General features: G+C 25.4%; 1 protein-coding gene across 2 annotated transcripts; it reads left to right on the forward strand.

Annotated features, from left to right (window-relative positions):
- The first annotated feature begins 859 nt into the window (after positions 1 to 859).
- On the forward strand, positions 860 to 18,214 carry LOC113552757 (zinc transporter 1). 2 transcript variants are annotated; one of them, XM_026955668.1, is made up of 10 exons: positions 860 to 1,263; positions 11,817 to 11,898; positions 15,722 to 15,920; positions 16,041 to 16,163; positions 16,234 to 16,474; positions 16,928 to 17,059; positions 17,130 to 17,255; positions 17,369 to 17,547; positions 17,674 to 17,913; positions 17,990 to 18,214. In XM_026955668.1, exons 3-9 carry the CDS (start codon positions 15,732 to 15,734, stop codon positions 17,887 to 17,889), a joined length of 1,206 nt encoding a protein of 401 aa, XP_026811469.1. In that variant the 5' UTR covers positions 860 to 1,263; positions 11,817 to 11,898; positions 15,722 to 15,731; the 3' UTR covers positions 17,890 to 17,913; positions 17,990 to 18,214. The 2 variants fall into 2 exon arrangements, with proteins under 2 accessions (XP_026811469.1, XP_026811468.1); XM_026955667.1 differs by lacking the exon at positions 11,817 to 11,898 and having other exon boundaries at positions 862 to 1,263; positions 17,990 to 18,213.
- The last annotated feature ends 3,467 nt before the right edge of the window (positions 18,215 to 21,681 follow it).

Consider the following 21,681-nt stretch of genomic DNA (forward strand, 5'->3'; position numbering starts at 1 on the left):
AAGTACTTATAAACACTATAATAATATATACTGCTGCCGACCTCCGAATCGGTGGTACACTTTCCTACTGCAATCAATCGCAATTTTATTGTTTTGTTTAAAATTTAAATCAATGTTTATTGATACGGAGCCGAATTTCTTGATATGTTCTAAGAAATTTAAAAAGAAAAAAATAAGACAAAGAGTTATTGAATATCAAATATCAAATAGATGTTGTAAACAATAACAACGTGTACCTACCTACGACTATTTTGTACGCGCGCGCGTGTGTGTAATAGGTTCTAATATATATACTTCTTATGACTTATTAACATTATGACTTCATTATTTTTATGTTTTATGTAAACGAACTTGAGACGAGGTTACGGCTACAACACAACGACTTATAGTGTCCACGCACCACCGTATAGCAGTGTTGTCGAGCATATTATTGTTCTCTTTTATTCGACTCGCCTCGGGTGTCTATTTAAAAATGTACGATCGCTCCGAACGTTGCCAGTATTCGCTTGTCCCCAACTACAGCCTCCGCCCGACCGACATAAGAAAAATCCCTTCGAAACATCAATTGTATATTTTTGAACAGATGTGTAGATTTACGCAGTAGAAAACCCGCGGTACACGCGTACGATATCATCTTGCGCAATAAAAACATAAATAATAAAACATATTCAATTCGTTTTTCGATCAGCTGTGCGGCTTTTTATTTGTTTTTCTTTTCTTTCTTTCTTTTTTTTACTCTCATCGTTGTCGTCGCGGGTGGACATTGCTATTTTAATATTATCATTATAGTGTATAAATTATAATATTAAAATATAATAGTTGTGCATAAAAAATGTTCTATAATTTAAACTATAAAAACAAAGATCCGGTTCCGTTTTCGAAGTTATTATAAAAAAAAAAATAAATAACCACCGGCGCCGCGACCGTTGCATTTCAGCTCGGTGTAAATAATCGTTGTTCATCTCCGAATGTTTTTTGAATTCTCGTTTGTCGGGTGGGGAAAACAGGTTGTGGTACGCGTTAGTAAAAGGAGGAGTGGCAAATGCATACACGCGTGTACGAGTTGTGAGTTGTAACACGAAATCACTATTCAGTATTCAGTATCACTACTTAAGTAAATACTTACGGTCGCACACGTGCGTATACTCGGATTGCCATCACCTCGTTAACATGTGTCTGTGTAATGTTCGATGTCCATCGTACAAGTGAAATCCATCGTCTAATGCTGCAGTAATTCATTAATACATTATTGTTATACAAGAAGTGAGTTTTCGGCCATACTATCATATATTACTTTATATAATATTATAACAACTATATTAATATAATACATTAATACCGTTTTGTATGTACAATGTGTGCCGTATATACCCAATGGGCAGTGGCCATTATTACCCGTGTTACAATGTATTCACAGCGATTCGAACATACCTAATAATATTACGACTAAATAGCTTTATTATAATACAGTTACGTGAGTTTTAGTCTGAATTTAGAGCTACTACGCAAATTATTATTACTTATGATTTATATTATTATTATTATTTAAGCATTTTTATTATGCTCGCGTATTATATAATAACTACTACGCAAACGATGTATAAATATATAATTTGTATGTCGTCTATCTGTGTATAATTATGAAATGGATAAATATAATATGATCGGCTGACAATCGTGCTATAATATGTGCCTATATCAGATATAGTATATCTTAATATTCAAATAACATGCACGTAGCGTGGACTGTATTTTAATATTAATCGAATACATTACATAAAATTAAACATTTGGTTATAGGTTATATCATGATGTACACATTTGTTGTCTATTGTATTTAAATGTTCATCAACAATATTTTAAAACGACAATAAGTTTTTTTAGATTTTATTTGTATTTAAGAATAATATTTAGAGCGGCCGTTTATTTGTTTTGTGTTTATATGGGAATTCGTATAGAGTTTATCAAAAATAATATGTATTATGTACACACTGTACGCCTGTACCATATTGATTAATGATTAAGACGTTAAGTTATAAATTTGTAGTTACGACAAGAATAATTGCTTATTGTTATATATACTTATTGCACCCACCCGCACATACGAGTAGATGATTACTTTTTTTTATTAGATACTATAAAAAAAAATGTGCTACCTATTCTTTCTTATTTTTTTTATGTTTAAAATTGAAATTGCTAATATTATGTTTGCGAGTTGGATAATATTTAATACCTATTTTACCAGTATGAAAATAATAATATAATATACCCAACTATTCTTTCGTTTTTTATTTGTTTAGTCTACCAATTAACTATTACTTCATATTTCGTAATGAACTATGTATTTTTATAATCACTTATATAAATATAGTTAGGTAGTGAATTTTGTATCAGCATAATAAGATAACGAATCAGAATTATATGAATGTAAATTCAAAAGATTATTAGTTCATAATGTTCATGTATTATACACAATTAGAAAGGTACATAAATAAATAATTAAAACTAAATTATTTATTTTTTGAATATAATCATATTTATAAGTTATAACTTAATTTGTACATAATGTGTATTATATTAAGCTTATTAGAATAAACAACTTTATAAATTAAAATCTAAGTAATATTAACTAATAAAATCCATCCACAAATTCACAAAACTTTTTCCAATAAGTGTTTTCTAAATATTTTCAAATGTAGTTTTAAAGTTATAATCGTTCAAAATATATTATTCAATTAACTGCTATCATATATTTTGTTGGTTAAAATTTCTACTATGGGTTTATATCGCCCATTATATGCATCTATTTATTGTATTTATTAATGATTTTTTTTTATTTAACTTAAAAGTACTTTTAGTAATAAGAATATATTTTGATATCGAGATTATATATTTAATCTTTTTTATATTAAACTTTTCTTTTATAATAGATATTATTACATTATTAGGTACCTACCATTTTTTGACGACTTATACTGAAGGACATATTAATAAAATTGTATACCTAACGCGTATTAACGTTTTGTATGTATAGTGGGTTAACAGATTCGTAGAAATAAACGAAACTTAATTGGTCAGACACTGCAACTCCCACAGTTCTAGCTTTTGGAGGATTATAATACATAGTCCGATCTATTTCTGTCCACAATCATTTGAAAATATTATTATAATAATATAGTTTTGCATATTTTGGAACTAAGGTCTGTAAATACTATAAATACATATAATATATTATAACACGTATTATCTTAAAATACACAAGAAAAAAACTAAGCACCTTATAATTTATAATGTATACATATTACATGTGGAGCAATACGAATATTATTTTTTTATTTTAACATGATGTCTTTACTCTATTGTATTAATACATTTTTAATAAAATATTGGACTTATGATTGATATTATTTATGAATTATATTGATTGTATAAATTATTACGTAATTGTATATAATTTTATTAACGTATATTACGTATACATGTGTAAATATTAGTAATAATATATTTGGATATTATTTAACAACATAGTTTTTATATCTCGATAACTTATAGGTACAATAACAAATTATAAATAAACAAAATAACAAAGTTAATGCAGATTGAATTTTATAATATATAGGTACTTATATAATCTATAGACAAAATATAAATATCACAATTAAAATTATTATCCATACTAAATGATGGTTCTGGGTTCATGATAACTTATTGAATTATATGTGAAACTAAAAATTATATTTCACTAAAATATAAAAAGTATATTCATCATATATTTGATTATAATTTAATTAAATGTATTAATCTCGAAAATCCACTAATAGGTGATGGATGAGCATCTTCGCCATACTAAAACTCTGAATAATAATTGTAAATATCACTCTCCTATTATTCCTTTATAATTGATAGTCTGCAAAAAATATTATATAGGTATGATCAAAATTCGTGGAAATAAGTAAATATAGAAGCTACAATATACAGAGTATTCTGCAATATTTTAATTTAATTTTTATGGTAAATCATGTTTTACATTATTATTAAAAGGCAATTCTTAATAATTTCCTATTTATTATAAACATAATAGTGATGCAACCAACCATTAAAAAATATTCGGAGGTATAAATTCAATTACAGTTAGATATTATATTACATTTTATAAGGTGATCTACATGAATAATACAAATTTATGAAGACTTACAGCTTACAGTAATAATATACCTAAAATATTTGAGTTATCCAACACCCAGAGTATTACAATATTTCTAAGTAATTTTGGAGAAATGATTGTATCTTAAACATAAAGGACTTTGATTTTAATTGTATTATTAAATACCCTACGAAAAATGTACGTAATACGTAGGCAGGTACTTAATATTAAGCAAATGTAAATATAGGTAAAATGTTTATATTATCTTATATTATGCACTTTAAAATTCGTGAATTGTTGCTTTATGGATTATATTATTATGTTTTATCTACTACTTAAAAGAGATTAGTATTAATCATGGACATAATATTTTTAATTTAAAATACAAAATAAAATTATTCGTAAACATTTTGTTAAATTTAATTACAGTAGTTAATAGCTATAATACGATAACTAAAATAATCTACATTTTTTATTTTGTATGTTCTACCTATGTAGTTTTACATTTTTCAATTTATATATAATAGATAATATTATTGTAATTGCGTTTAAAGTAATTTTTAATTGTATATTCGAAATTTTTTTATAATTCAATAAGATATATTTTTTTAAATTATTACGCATTTTAATTAAAATGTAAAACATAAAAAATAATTATTTATCAATTAACAAATAGATAAGTGAAAAATGTTTCAAATGTTTTTAACGTTTTTACTTGCAGTTTTTATTTTTGTTTTTTTGGTATGAAAGACAAGTAAAATAATTGAAAATATTTTTTAAACATTAAAACTTTTTATAACTATTTCAATTAAAACATCGTTATTTATGATGGGCACCATGGTAAATAATATATTTAAATTTACAGCGTTTCCTTTTATCTTTATTGCAATGCCCCTGAATTTTGATTTATTATTATTGTATATTATATATGTAATTTATTTAGTTATGTGTATCATTGTATCAATGTCCTATTATATTGTGTAAGGAGTAATCGAACGATTGGGTTTGTCTAATTTTTAATTATAAACAAAATATGTATTATCATTATAACAATTATTATAATATAGGTTTAAACGAAAGGAATCACTACATTTTACAATTATACTGATAGTAAATTAATATTCAAAATACAAGAGTAGGTAATAGGTATATATATATATATATGTATAACCGAATATGTATATTATTACTATATTTATGTTATGCTTATATTAATACTGTAATTAATTAGCACCCATAGCCTATCAATTAAGGTTGGATTACAATAAAAAATCACTAATTAATGTTAAAATAACTGTATGGACAAATCATCTATAATTCTCTAAAATTCTTGATTATTATTATTTTATTAAATAACGTGTACCTACCTGTAATGTATACTAATGATATTAACTAAATATTAACGTTAATACAACGATTGTCACAGAAGTACAGAATATAGTCATTTTTAACTACTTAGAATAAATAAATAAATAATAATTAACTACAATATTATATAGGATGTCATAAATACATATAAAATAATAGTATTTCAGAGTTATTCAGAGTAATATAAAAGTAGTTTGTAGGTATATTGTACCATAATAATTAATACATAATATATGCATTTTAGAAACTTTCACTTTGCACGTCTTTTTAATATTATATCATATGACGATATACCATATTATTATTATATATATACAAAACTACTTTGGCGATGTACCTTCATAGTTCATATATTTTTATAAAATAAATTATGTGTGTATAGGTTAGGTTAGGTTAGGTTACGCATAAATATATAAAATAATACTTAATACATTATATATATATTAACTTTTGTAAATTATACATATATTCATATTATCATATATATAAAATAATAGGATTTTTTTTTATATATTTCTGACGAAACTATTAAACTTTTTGACTTGAAGTTTTTGTAAATACCCTTCCGGATGTCCCTGGTGTTATTTTTTTTATTTGTTTATGACCAGTGGGGTGGACGGATGGACACACATTGCATTTCAATGTTCCGGTTATACCGAAGCATTTGAATAATTCCCGCGCTAGATTCTATAGCATCATCACATTGTCATTTTCGATGAAAGATAGACACACATGTATTTCAATGTACCTGTTATTTGATAAGGCGTTTTAATAATTATAAAATTTTTATTTTTTTTTTTTTTTCGAGTGAACACTGGTGTTTGGACATTTAATTCAGTTAGTAGTGTTTATAAAATGTATGTATTGTAGTGATACCTAATCGGATATGATAATCGTCATATTATACATATAAGTAAGCACAATATGGCCGAAGAGTATATAAAGGGATGTCCAACCTTTTGTGAAGACTGGGCCACGTCATAAAGATAGAAGTTGTTGTGGGCCACATACTTTTTTTTAATAATAATACATTCAAATTTAATGATTAAATCATATTTTATACACAACAATACATTTTTTATAATTTTAAAATAGCGAATAATAAGCAAAAATATTTTCACAAGTATTAATATTTAATTATAAGTACACAAAAAAATATATGTATTTATAATAAAAAAAAAGTTTTAGCTTAAAAAATAAAAAAAGTTATTTAGTGTGAAATTTGAAATTTTTATTTTTTGTGAAAGTAATGAATCAATATCTGGATGGATTGAAATTGTGACAATTCTTAAACAACTTTCAAGGTGCTTGTCTAATATAGTCGACCAATTCTTACTCTTTGTGTTTTTCATTCTTAAAAACAATTGTTCGCAAATGTAGGTACTGCCGAAAAGCGAGAACACGAATAAGGCATGGTCATGAAGGACTGGATATGTTTCTTTGGGTAGATATAATTTATAAAAATTTAATAAAGATGACTGATTGAATTTTTCTTTGAGATGAATATCTGATTGCAACTCAATGCATTCCATTTGAAATTTAGTTTCAACAGCTATAATATCAACCGTAAATGGTGTGCCGAAAATAGCAAAGAGTTGACTATTCTTACGAAAATCTTAAAAACGGGTTTCAAATTCATTAATTAAAATTAAAATCAAAGAAGCATATTTCTCGTTATTCTTGGGGTTGTATTTGGCCAACACAGGGAAGTACATAAAATTCCGCAACACGGACATGTGCATCGGCCCTTACAGTTTATTTGATGCTTTATAATTTTATATTTTTAAAATAAATTTGTTCTCGTAATATTAATATATTATATACAATTAATTCATGATTTTTAAATTGAAGTGAGGGCTGCATCAAAATCTATCGCGGGCCGCGGGTTGGATACCCCTGGTATATAATATTCTTGTATTGAAAAAATAACCGTTCGAGGGTATCTTTATCTATTACCTATTATAAGCTATTATAATTAAATGTTTTAACCACCGTAAAAATGTATTATCATAAGGTAGAGGTCGGCAACCTGTGGCTCTTTCGATCTTAAGTTGCAGCTCTCTAGTTCCATATACAAAAATAATTATTTTATTAGGTATTTAAAAAAAAAGTATTTTATTATATAAAAAAATATATATATTGTTCTACATTATATTTTTGCTGCTTTTAATAATATGAAATATCTGCACAGACCATCACAATCAACTAAAATTAAAAGTGTGTTCCAATTACAAACTTTCCAAATGTATGCAAAGCTAATGCTCCCATTGTTGTAACCATATTATAACTATCTATTATTCAATAACTGTATTATTTATTATTATTGACAGTAGTCGATGTGGCGAGGGATACGGGGGGACGGCATCCTACCACTTATCATAATCTACATTTTTCATCCCTCCGCTTATTTTGTCCAAAATATTACATCCCCCTTATTAGTATATAGAAAAATTTAAATGATATATTCAAGTTATAGTTTAATGGTTTTTTTATGTTCCTTAAACTATAGTTATATATAAAAATATTTAAGTTTTTTTATTTTTTTTATACCTACTGTGTATAACGATGTAATCCATACCGTTAGAACTTATTGATAAACTGTATGTGCATAAATTATATATTTATATAAATATGTTTTACGTTTTAAATAAAAAATATAATTATTTGTATATACAAATTAAATATATCAACAAATAAAACACCAAACTGAAAACAAAAATTAATAAAATAGAATAAAATTGTATTATAAAAATAAGGTATAGGTATAATATAGGTGTAATGTAACAATAGTTTAAAAGTGTAGGCATCCGTCCACTTATTTTGAGTTACTTCGACCACTGATTATTGATAAAATACTTTAATATGTTTTGTGCTAAAAATATTTGGATGTTCTTACATAAATATTATTTCGTGTATAAATTCGTTTATTTTAAATTAAAAATTAACTAAGTATATATTTATATATAAGCAAATACTAAAATGTTGAAACACAATTTTTCTGTGGTTCTTTAAAAACTGTAAAATTATTAAAATTGCAACTTTTGGTTCTGCTGTCTCAAAAGGTTGCCGACCCTTGTCATAAGGGACTGAAATCTGTTATTTAAGTACACAATTATTAGTATAATTTCCTAGTATAAATTATACCTTCATCTAAATTACTAAATAATATATATTATATTATGTATATTATTAGTTTTATTTAAATTACTCTATAGTTTTTAATTAATAAGGATAAGTATTCTATATCTTCAGCGCGATTTCACAAAACTAAGCACAACAACATGCATAATTATCTGCCGATAGTATACTGCTTATGTTTTATAATATTTTACATTATTTTTGTATAATATAATATAATAATACCTATGCAAGTTACCTACTTAATATACCCTATACGTTTCCACGTGCCGCATGATCTAGTTGAAGCGTCATCACTATATTATAATATTTTTAATAATATAATATAATGATGAGATGGTTGGCTTGTTTTTTAAATTTTTTATATCTATTTTTTATACTTGTCATATATATGAATAGATTTAACTTATTTTGCATTTTAGTTTTGTTTTTGTACATATCGTATACGATATATTATATTCGTATATTTCATAATATACATTTCTAAAATCCACGTTGTTTGGACTGAAGTGTTATAAACAAACTATACACTGAGTATGTTTTGTAGGGATTGTCTAGATAATATTATAGTTTTGGAATGTTTAATAAAGAAAAATAAATTAAAAACCAGTTATAGCCTTCAAGTACAAGGCGGGAGCAGCCATATGATAACAATAAAAATAATCACATAATTATTAACAGTTCTTATTTATTCAAATTTAAGCATTTCAAAAAATATGTACATTTAACCTGTAGCCTGAAGCCCTGAAAATATTAGGTACTCTATAGTCTATGCACACAACATAGAGGTACCTATACCTTATCTAATGTACAAAAACAAAATAAGACATAAAGCAGTATCGTACTATCGTATATTAGGTATTATCAATTTTTTATTGATATTTTATACATATATAATATAATAAGTATTGACTAAGCTCATTATTATGGTATTAATGCATATACACGTATAATGTAATCTCGACTAATTTCATAGAATTACAAGTACTTGTGGTATACAGGTGTTATATTTTTTGGTCATACTATCCATTTCATCGCGAATTGTGGTTATATTCGTACACGATTTTAGTTACAATGAGATATTATTGAAACAAATTTGATATTTTTACTCGAGTAAGTACGGCAAGCGTTTGTTCGTCGCACTTTCATCATTTTATTTTTGTCCGCAATATTATAATAACATGCCATTCTACACATAATAATAATAATAATAATAATAACATACTATATATTTTGGAAACCATATTTGAATTATATATTTATACACTGTATAATATATGTATAGATACACTTGAACGGTAATTTACGTAATACTTTATGTCCTTATAGTTCTTACCTGTCTTACTTACAAATCTCATCTCAATTAATGATTTATTTGTTCAGGAAAAACGTTCAATAAATGTCTCTTATACATTACTCGTATTGTACTAGACAACTAAGTCTAAAATCTAGACACTTGACAAACAATTAAAAACAGGCTGTAGTTTATTTAAAAATGTATTTTTTATTTATAAAATGGATGAGTTATATACCTGTTATACCTATTACCTACTAAACATAAATAATACATTAATATATGTCAGCACAATAAATATAGTGGTATTCCTCATAATTTAAATTATTGTGATTTTAAAAACATCCAAACGAAATTGACATTAAATTAAAATCAAAATACATTTTTACTTGTTTAGAGATTTACTGGTAGTAGGTACCTAATGCATTATTTGAAAATAATAATTAATACGCGACTATGTTTTTCATTTATTATTTACACCTATAAATAACGATAAGTATGAAATAACTTTGTAGGTGTATTTCGCATAGTTTCGCATTAATTTAATCGTAGTTATTGTTGTAAAATTATTGTTTAAGAAAAAAATATTTTATTACTTTTAATTGATAAGTAGTATAATACAATTATTTATATTATTTATATAATACGATACCATAAAAACAATTGTACCTATCTAACCAAGATAATAATAATATATTTAAAAATATAATTAATAATACACAGAAAATAAAAATTATACAACTTATCACATAAGATAGATAAGTATAATTTATCATTAGGTTTAAAAATAATTGTCTAGAATATTATAAATAGACATATACTATAATACATCTCGTATCTTCTTGGGTAGTTTTTTTTTAATGAATGTTTTAGATATTGTTTTTACTGTATTTGAAAAATACTACTTTAATTAATAAGGCTTAATATATTATATAGAAGGGTGCTGTATTATGTATAGTATTGAGAAGTAAGGATCTGCATATTATAGATGACTTCTAAAATATGCTCTATAGGTATTGGCCGGTTATTGGTTATCCGACATCGTGTAAGGCAAATGTATAACGCTTAAAATTCCTTACGTCTTTCTTACATTTCCTTACATTCCTATCACATAAAGTTTAGGTGAACCATCACATACTCAATCGTGTAAGGTATAATACATGGTTATATATCTATTTATTTCTCGTTATTCTCGTTAGAAGAAATTTAATAAAATATATAGGTATTATAATAATATGTAAATGTATTCAAACAAATTATTCTTGATTGTAACATTACCCATTAGCTATATTACTTTAATTTCATACACCAACTGAATCGTCTTAGACAATTCACATGGCAGGTGCAAGTATAGATTTACATTTTACATAGCACAGGGGTTCACTACATTGGTGGGTATTCCTTTTATTTGTTCGAAAATATTCGGTATGTCGTGTGTGTACAAAATAAAAACCAACTTAAAAATATACATAATATATATTATATGAACAAATTGTCGATTAGGCATTCGTTAAAATGATATACCCACTAATAAAAATTAATTTGTTCAAATAATAATAAAAAAAACAAACGAACATTATTAATTTTAAAATATAAATGTATAATAATGATTAGGAAAGAGCATATAGACTAGAGTATATGTATATATATATTATAATAACTAATCGTTAATGTGTGTCGATAAAAAATGATTAGGTACAATTATTATTTCTTTGAAGAGGGAAAAAAATCAATGATAAAAAAATAAATGCTGAGAGCGAAATAAAGTATTTTGTCACGTAAATCAGCAAATTGGTAATTTTTGTAGTCAATTTTTTAATTTCTACAGTTATTAAATGAAATTTTAATCACGGCCAATTAATATTATTGCAGTGTTCAGTTAAGAGTTAATCGATCGAACGCTTTCAACGTCCGGTGACATTTGATTAATATAATTGTCGGTACAATAAATTAAGTAAGAATTAAAATTATTAAACTAAAACCTGATTTCACCAAATATTGTGACACAAATAAATTAAGCTTACTTGAAAAAAATGTATGTATATAAGTTACAATAATTTAGTATGTATTTATATTTTATTATAACGCAAGTTAATATGCATATTGTTCGTGATCAATGTCGACTAGTCATTATTTTATGCAGTAAAATTTATGATAATAATTATTATGAACATTAAAATGTATAAAACAATGTATTGAACCATTTAAGTACAACGTAGTATATAATCTATACTATAGATGATAGGTACTAATTATGTCGCTTGTACGGGTTTTTATGAAAACTGATGGAAATTAACTAAACGAATTGTTTTAGTTGTACATTATTATATTTCAATATACTAAATACTAACTAATAATTACTTTACTTTCATGGCTTCATCATATATATTATAATATAACAACAAAAAGATAATTTACGTTAGATAAGCAAATGATATGTGCTTATAAATTACCCATTAGTCGTCTAAATTCATATATATATATATGTTATGATATACACGAGTATTGAGTACCTCTTTAAAATCAATATGTTAAAAAGCCGATTGTAATAATAAGTTAAATTATCGTAGTATTCTTGTCATCAACTAATTCAACATGTTTAAACTTTGAAGGTCATCATTTGCCTAGAATATGATTGAATATTATTAATATTTTTAATATTTCACTATTTCGTTATACCTACCTACGCCTAATCGTTTTTTTTTTTATTGTTACTATTTTTAATGAAACAATAATTATACTATTAATACAAGTAAAAAATACGTAAAATATAAATGTATATTAATTTATTTTAACTCGTATAAAATATGACATAATCTATCACGTATGAGTGTATATAATAATAATATAAACCTACATCAACAATATTGTTTAAAAAGAAATCACTACAGTATTAAAGGTACTTTTGAGTAATTAAATAATGTGTTTGGTTTAAAAATGCATAGGTACTAAAAAGTATCTTTTAAAAATATAAGATTAAACTGCACAAAAAATACATTAATATAATCGTTTATAATAAATATTATTATCAGTACTAAAACATACAACTTGTATTCTTATTTTACACTTGAATGTATGAATTTCCTCATTTTACTTACATTTTAAATTAATATATGTAAGCAAATACTCGAACCTGTTAATTATTAATCGGAGCTAGGAAGTTATTTTATGACATGCATTTGCTATTTGGTTTCGGGAAAAACGATTTGTGGGGCTGTAAAATAATTGCTTATATCCATTGGAAAATGCTAGTTGAGTACAACGGATGATTTTTCGATTTTTATAATAATTATTATCCAGTGGTTGTCTATAGTTAGTTTAAAAATACTACTATACTAATAAATATTATATTATATTATTATTATTTTATTATTATATGTTATATTATATTATAATATTACCTATATATTTTTCATTTTCTAATTGGTTTGAAATACGAATTTTAATAACTCATGGGCGTGTGAGTGTATGACAAACATGAAGTTTGTGATAGCAAAATTTTAACCGATTTTATATTGTAAGCAATTTAGGGCTCTACTCGAAATAGTTATATGAATACAATGATGTATCACCACTTTCGTGCAAATGCAAAATAATAATATGGGTTGCATTAAGTCTCCGTATTATGTCTGTCACCTATTTTTTTTTTAAGTTAAAGAATCAACTACTAACCCTGACAATTAAAAAGCTTATAAGTAATAACTATTATATAGAATTTTAAAACTAAATAAACTTCTTATTATGAGAACATTTTATAATGATTAGTTTATGAATGATTCTGGAGTATGTTATACGATGTTTTAAATAAGTTAAGACTAAAATATAATTAGAGGGTTATTATATAGTATACAAAATCTGTATTGAATAGTATTAACGTATATATAGGTCAGAAGTCGGAGTGTTATCGTTAGATTGATAAATTCTTCACTTAATAAATATTTCAGCTACACCTATTCAATATTTATGTATTTTTAAATGTGTATACTGGTGCAACAGTGAATGTTTATAAAGTTATAGTTTTCTAATCAATCATAAGATGCATGTGTCGCGACTTCTAACTCGGAACTTATACCATATTATACCATATAGGTATTAATTAAATAATTTAAAATAAATACACCTAGATTATAAATTGTTTGAGTACAATTTTTTTAAGGTTTAAACATTATAATACTTTTTTAAATGGATTGGATATTTACCTATATTATACTGACTGTTTGACTTTTTTTTTTTTTTTACTAAACCATACTCATTTATTATCTGCAAATTATGCGATTAAGCTTCTGTAAATAAATTTTAATTTTTATCACGGGGTTACTTCGGTCAACAGACTTATGCGTTCATACAAATATTAATATTCACTTGGTTCTTGAAAAATTAAAATTTTAGCGGGGAATTTTATACGATATCGATATGTAGTCAGGTACATAATTTTGGCGATAAATTATAACACCCAATCGTCGAAATGTTATGATTTAAACGTGTGCGCAACGTGCAGGAGTGTACCTAAGCATTATTATTTAGCAATTGTCATACAAGCACTAAATAAATGATAATTTACTACACTCATCATATTTGCACATCAAACACTTCGAATATCTATTGATAATATTCAACCGCTCAACTCTTAAGAACTGTCTGTAATATGTATCCAATTAAAATACACTGTCGTGTATTATTTATTAATATTAGATATGTTAAGGTACATTACATTTTTCCAATTTACCACCAGTTTTTCAGAAAACTGCGTTAATAATAGTCAAGTTTTTCAACACATCAAATATTTTTTAGCAAGAAGTACGTTATATAGATGTTTTCCTAAAAACCTACGATAATCTTGTCACTGTGTGTAGAGTATTATATTTAGTGTCCTTAAAGCTATTATTAGTGTTGTTGGTCAGCTAGAATTACATCTGTAAATATAATGTATCAAATCTCGCATGCAAATTTTATCTAATTTGAAATATCCAAATCTTATTATTTTTGACAGATTTATGCATTTGTTATTATTGTTAGACTCTTTTATTGAACAAAAATGTATGTTAATTTCAACTACTCTTATGGTAACTAAACTTTTAGTTATAATAATCATTTTTAGATTCTGAGCTGAGCTGCCGAGTTTATTGTACAATGATCTGAAATTTTTTAATGGGGTTTCTTGGAAACATATTTTGTAGCAGTAATAAGATTTAATATTGTTTCAGTATGCAGTATCACCTCTATATTAAATACAAAATTATAAATTTAAAAATTTTCTAATAGCTTAATATAAAAAACGGTAAATACGTAAATGTATAAGCAATAAGTTAATGAAATAATAAAAATAATAAAGATTAAGATGTTGAAACATGCACTCATTTTAATGAATTGTTTAAGTTAACAGAACTTCACATAAAATTGAACTTTCAAATACAATTATTAACAATTTTTTATATAATAGGCTTCTTTCGGTAATTTACGATATCCACAAAACTTCATACTTATCTCTATTGTTTAATATTGATTGTATTCTATCCAAACATAATATTTTGGTAGTTTGTTTTTTTTTAAATGTTTTCTTAAAACATATTTTATTAATTTAATCCATTTTGGGCGAACATACATATTTAAAAATGTCCATACTGTTTTAATGGAGAAAAATATTTATTATTCATCGCTTGAAATACACATTTTTTAAAACGATATTTAAAATGATAATATATTCCTATATTTTGCCATATTACATTCGTATATAATACAATCATCTGATGTTTAAAATTTGATATTTTTTATTTCAGCGGCTTTAAAATGTCCGTCAAAAAAGTCCTCCGCATTTTTAATCCTCATGCTGTCCACGCGGTCATTTTACTGACATTAAGTTACTTCTTAGTGCAACTAGTTTTCAGTCATATATCGCATTCACTCACATTGCTCGTCGACTCGTACCACGTGCTATGCAAACTTATATACTTTTTTGGATCTGTGCTGTGTATTAAGGTAATTATATATGTAAAAATTTTACTGATGGTTTTGCTGTTAATGGTTAATAATATTATAAAATGGATATATTAAATAATAAATTATAATTAACAAATTATTTTGTACGTGGTGTTGTAGAAAAACGATTATGAAGAGGAGTGTTCAAACGAAGGTTGTGCGGAAAAAATCATCAAGGTGGAGGACAATTCACCAGAGACCAACTTGACAGTATCTAAATCCGGCCAATTATCGTCTTCCAGTGTGAATATTGCCTATTATTCATCGGGGATTCGTAAAATTTTTATCGCCATTATTTTTTCAACTTCTACAGTGCGTACATCGTCATCCCGAGAAGAAGTTAAAGAATACATTCGGATGGGCAAGAATCGAAGTAGTCTTAATGCTCGGCGGTTGCGTGTTTTTGGCGTCACTTAGTTTCTCCCTGGTGGTCGAAGCCATTCAGACCCTCATACACATCGACCATCAAGATCCAATGCATCAACCGATATCAGTGTTCATTATTGGTCTTGTTGGTATACTTATCCACGGACTATGTTGTTTATTACTAGGAGGTTAATAGTAACTATATGTCTATATATAAACTAATAAATTACACGTGTATAGTCGTATTATTGCTATACCGTTGGTGCAACTAAAGGAAACTTAGCCTCCTCAAAGTGATTTTAGTCCCAAAATATTTTTCATATTTTTAAGTTATATTTATTTGTAGCCTTGTAGTAGTATAGGTTCAGCCACCAATATTTTAGACTTAGTGCGCCAATGGTATCTACTCTATACTAAAAAAAAAAAAAAAATGCAGGGTGAAATTTATTATTTCGAGAAATATAACTGATATATTTCATTTTTATATCTTTTAAGAATGTAGTACATATAAGTGTATAACACTTAATTTTAATTTGCTTAAAATAATATTATAAGCATAGTTCTTAAAAATAAAAAATATCTTATTATTAAATTCAATATCGTATTTATGTTGTACTAAATGGTTAACATTTTCAATACAGGCCCAGTAGTACAAAACGCAAGAGTTCCTGATGAAGAAAGCGCCAATGCTCTTTTAAATTCCGGTCAATTACTGAAAAAAAAAATACAAATTAAAAACTGTTGTTCAAGAGAAATATGTCGAGATGTAGTTGGTAGAATAATTTTATAAAAAATAAAGGAAAGCAGTAAATTTACAATAAAATAAATAAAATATTGTTATAGGTTGCACAATGGTAATGATATGTTCTATCGTCGTATTATTCACAGACCCTAGTATAGCAAAGTTCGTTGATCCTGGAATTTCAATCATATCGGCGGCAATATTGCTCTATCTTAAATATCCAAATAGTAAGTGACTTTTGATAAGTTTAAAAAGTGATTGTTTGTTCCCAATTATTTACATTAGTTGTTCTAAAGTTTAATATGACGCAATGTTTCATTTATGTGCTTTAATATTTTAGTGAAAGAATCGTGTCTGATTCTTCTTCAAACTATGCCCGACCATATGAATATTGATGCCATTTGCAAAAACTTGATGAAAACATTTCCAGACATAGTAAACGTACATGAACTGCATATATGGCAATTGACTGAAGATAAAATAATATCTACTGCACATATAATGTTTCTTAACCCTCAAGTAAGATGGAAATATAATGGTGTTTTATATAGTACCTATACGTTTAGCATTAATTTATGATTGTGTAGATTATTTCTATCGGATTGATCAAATACATTTGAATTGTAACTTTTATTTTATTTCAAGGATTATTTGCGAATAAATAAAGCGGTCGTTAACTTTTTCCACGATAATGGCATTTTAGAAGTGACTATTCAACCAGAGTTTTTCAAAGACGATCAGAATATACAAATGGTTCCAGAGTATGGAATGGGACAGTGTTTGGTTCAGTGCAATAATATCGAGTGTTTTGATAGAAATTGCTGTGAACCAGATGACATTGAATCAATTCAGCAATGTTAAGCTTCAAACAGTACAGCTTTAAAGGTAAAACGAATGGTCCACATTCTGATACAAAGTTGCGTATATTGTACTTCAATAATATTTACTTTAATTCTTTTAGAGTTGAAACAATCGTCTTGCTCACCAACAATAATCGTTATTTGATAAATCTTTACAAATATACAAAAGTAAATATTTCAAATTTGATTACCTTATAGGTACCACGTGTAAATGGGTTATATTGACCTTATTTATTATTATATATATATATTTTTTTTAATGGAAAATGCGTTCCTATGTGTACTCATAATTGTGTTACTGTGAATGTATTTATACTGAATCGTTATTAATTATTGTTTAACAAATACATAAATGTATTTGTTTTTATTATAATTTTATTTTTGTAATATAAAATGTTATTGAAAATGATGAATACAAATTATATCTTTCACTAATTGTAATATAATATTATAATAGACAATACATTTTACATTTAAAACAATTAAAACTTTATTTAATATAATACGTTAGCTACATTTTCTCAAATGCATAGCCAATAATAGCAAATTTTATGATTTTGATTTGGTTATGTGGTAACAATGTGGACACTTTATGGAGTTCAAAATTATAACTACAATAGAATACGAGAATCTGTTAAATCTATGCCAAGTAGCGCAATGATGTCCATACAGTTATCAACAACAATAATCGCTTCAATGTCTGGATAATATATTTCAATATTTGGCAATTGTATTTGTTAATATGATTATAATGGATCTCACCGACGAACATTAGAAGAAAAAAATAGCTGGTGGAAAGTACTAAAGCTAATGTTAAGTGGATCAGGAACAAGGATTCTATGTGTGTCTGCCACAATGATGGGAATATGTATAATTTGAAGGAGACAACTACGAGTGAGAGTGCACTCTCTTCTTTTATTTTAATGAGGGGGGCAATAGTTTATTTTTTCCTACTAGATTTTTGTTTTACAACATCATTCCCTTAAACTCCCCTCCCCTCAAGAATTTTCTCTAAATGACACCGATTCAGAAATGCACATATGGTAGTCTACTGATTAACATTATTCGATTTATATGAGTTTTTCTTAAATATTTCATTTCTATATAATATGCTTAATAACCTTGTTCAGAGTTCTTATAATTGCTAGTCCAGGTCATTTGTTACGTTGGAAATATAACATAATACCTATCTAAGTTCCTACGTTGCATGTTTGTTAGACAAAGATAGACCATCGTCGTTTTCAAAATAGTATTACGACTAAAACAAGCCATCAATAGGTTATCACAGAATATTAATACCTAACGGATTACACGTAGATGATTATATTTTTAATATTGAATAATTTATAATTTAATAATATTTATAGATTAGTAAACGTTTTATAACTGAGCAATTATGTATGCTAAAGATATTAATTCTTATCCACACAGCAATATTATATTTACATGTTGCGAGAAAAATTTAAATATTAATATAATATATGTTAAGATTATGTCCAGAATATTTTTGAATATTGTCAACATTGTCACATAATAACAATATTAATTATTAGGTATCATAGTATTTATTTTCAGCATATTTTATATGATATTGTTTGAGAGAATGTTTGTTATTTTTAGTATGGTTATTATATTGTCAGTATTTTTTTGCCACAATATTATAATATATTTTAAACACATTTTATTATATTCTTTGTGACAATAATTGATCGTAAATGTGGTCATCATATTGTTAATATGCGTTTGCTACAGTATATTATACCATTCATATTTCAAACACATTTTAAGAAACCTCTAACTCATAATATTTAATTGTTAATGTTTTAAAAATGTATTTGGATAAATTAATAAAATAATAATACTTCTCGTATTTTGAATAATATAAAAGTGAATTTTATATTTATTGATTAATAATAAGTCTGATTGTTAAAAATTAAAGAAAAAAAAATCATAAAACAATGTAAGTACTAGCTGTGCCTGATGAGTAAAAATAAAAAATAAATTCTTTTGAAAAATATTTAACAAAAATAATAAAAATTATTTCCATATAGGATATTGTTAAAAATGGATTCGTTTTCTAAATAGTTTCTAAAATTAAATATTTTTATGATATTCAATTTAAAAAAATGTATTTATTTATTGTTATAACTTATTCAATTCATATATAGTGTATCTATATAGAAATACACAATAATGTAGAGGAGTATGAAATTTATATAATAGTAGAACTTACTTTTACAAATGATATATGCATTATTAATTTAACATTTTTTTTTTTTTTGCAAATAAATGTTTACCTATGTTACTAATAATAATAATATACAGCATAACATGTAATAAGATTCATAGAGTTAATTTTTTTTTTTTAATTTAAACACAGATTATAATTTATTAATATGGGTACACAACATATTTATTTGAACAATTAATATTATTATTATAAAATTTAATTGTCAATATATTTTTATTAAATTTGTATATAAATTACTATTCTGTTCTCATTTTATTAAAAAAATATGTTATCTTAAAACGTATCAATTATTATAATTTATAGTTTTGAATAAAAATGTATTCTATTTAGAAAAATATATAAAAAAATTTATTTTATGGACATATATTATAAAGTAGTTAATACTTAGAAAAATTATTGAAAATGTGTATTTATGTACTCGAATACTGTATAAAATTGTACATAATATATAAAAGTTTAGTAAATACTTAATACATAATAATAATTACCAAATATAATAACACACATAAAATTTTAAGATTAGAAAACTAAACTGTAACTGGTTATTTCATACGTTAGACCTAGATTATTATATTATTATTACAGAAGTTACATCGTTAAGATAAAGCCCGATCGCCATCGAATCATGGGGAATGACTATATAGTATATAATATACATAGATAACTATCTATCTATCTATATATAGAAAAATAAATTATATATATATGTGTGTGTGTTGTAAACGACAGGTGTGCGGTAAACTGTGAGCGTTGAACAAAACAATCAAAATTGTGATAATCTAAAAATGTACTACTAAAGGCCTCGAAAAACCTATTTTTTTTTTGTGTAAAGTAGTAAGATTTCCACTTTGAAACTTCACATCCACAATTAAGTAGGTATGCTGCTGAAACAATATACGTACATAAAAACGTTAAATAAGTAAATTTTATTTTTCTTATAGAGCCCATGGCCACCTGTTAAAAAAAAGGAAATTTTAAATATTTTTTAAGAGTGTAGATTGTTTGTTAAACTTTTATAAATATGCTAGAATGTCCAACGGATCGTCCCTTAATCTTTTAAAATTCGATAATCTAAAAATTTACTATAAAAACATCGAAAAGCCTCGTTCTATACATTATTTGTGCGTGGTGTCATCGATAGCGAGGTTGCTGTATTAAGACTGCAGTAGTTTGTAAATATATTATTATTATGACTTGTGCCGGCATTTCCAAATTACTACATAGCATAACATTCATCGTTTGAATGCGGTGTGAAAATTGTGGTGCTTAATGTGTAGTAACACCAGTGTTTGAAATTGTCCGACAAATACTGATACAATGTCTGGATGAGCATGTAATCTTATTCAAAATTTGCCCTCAAAAATCAGCCACTGTGCACAATGCCCAACTTCCTACTTTTCACATAATTATATTACAATTTTCGCCATACATTTATTATGTATTCACTATTCACTAAGTCAGCATGCAGTCTTCTAGTGACTAGAATCTAGTCAAATATAGAACTGTTGCCTGAATAAATTATCCGCAAAACCAAATAAATAA

This window comes from Rhopalosiphum maidis, chromosome 2, assembly GCF_003676215.2.
Source record: "Rhopalosiphum maidis isolate BTI-1 chromosome 2, ASM367621v3, whole genome shotgun sequence".
NCBI classification, from domain to species: Eukaryota; Metazoa; Arthropoda; class Insecta; order Hemiptera; family Aphididae; genus Rhopalosiphum; species Rhopalosiphum maidis.

Excerpts from the sequence above, each read along its gene's own strand:
- LOC113552757 (XM_026955668.1), top strand. The coding sequence starts at position 15,732 with ATGTCCGTCAAAAAAGTCCTCCGCATTTTTAATCCTCATGCTGTCCAC. Across the intron at positions 16,475-16,927 it reads ATGTTGTTTATTACTAGGAG|GCCCAGTAGTACAAAACGCA; the intron begins GTTAATAGTAAC and ends TTTTCAATACAG. Across the intron at positions 17,256-17,368 it reads CTATCTTAAATATCCAAATA|TGAAAGAATCGTGTCTGATT; the intron begins GTAAGTGACTTT and ends TTAATATTTTAG.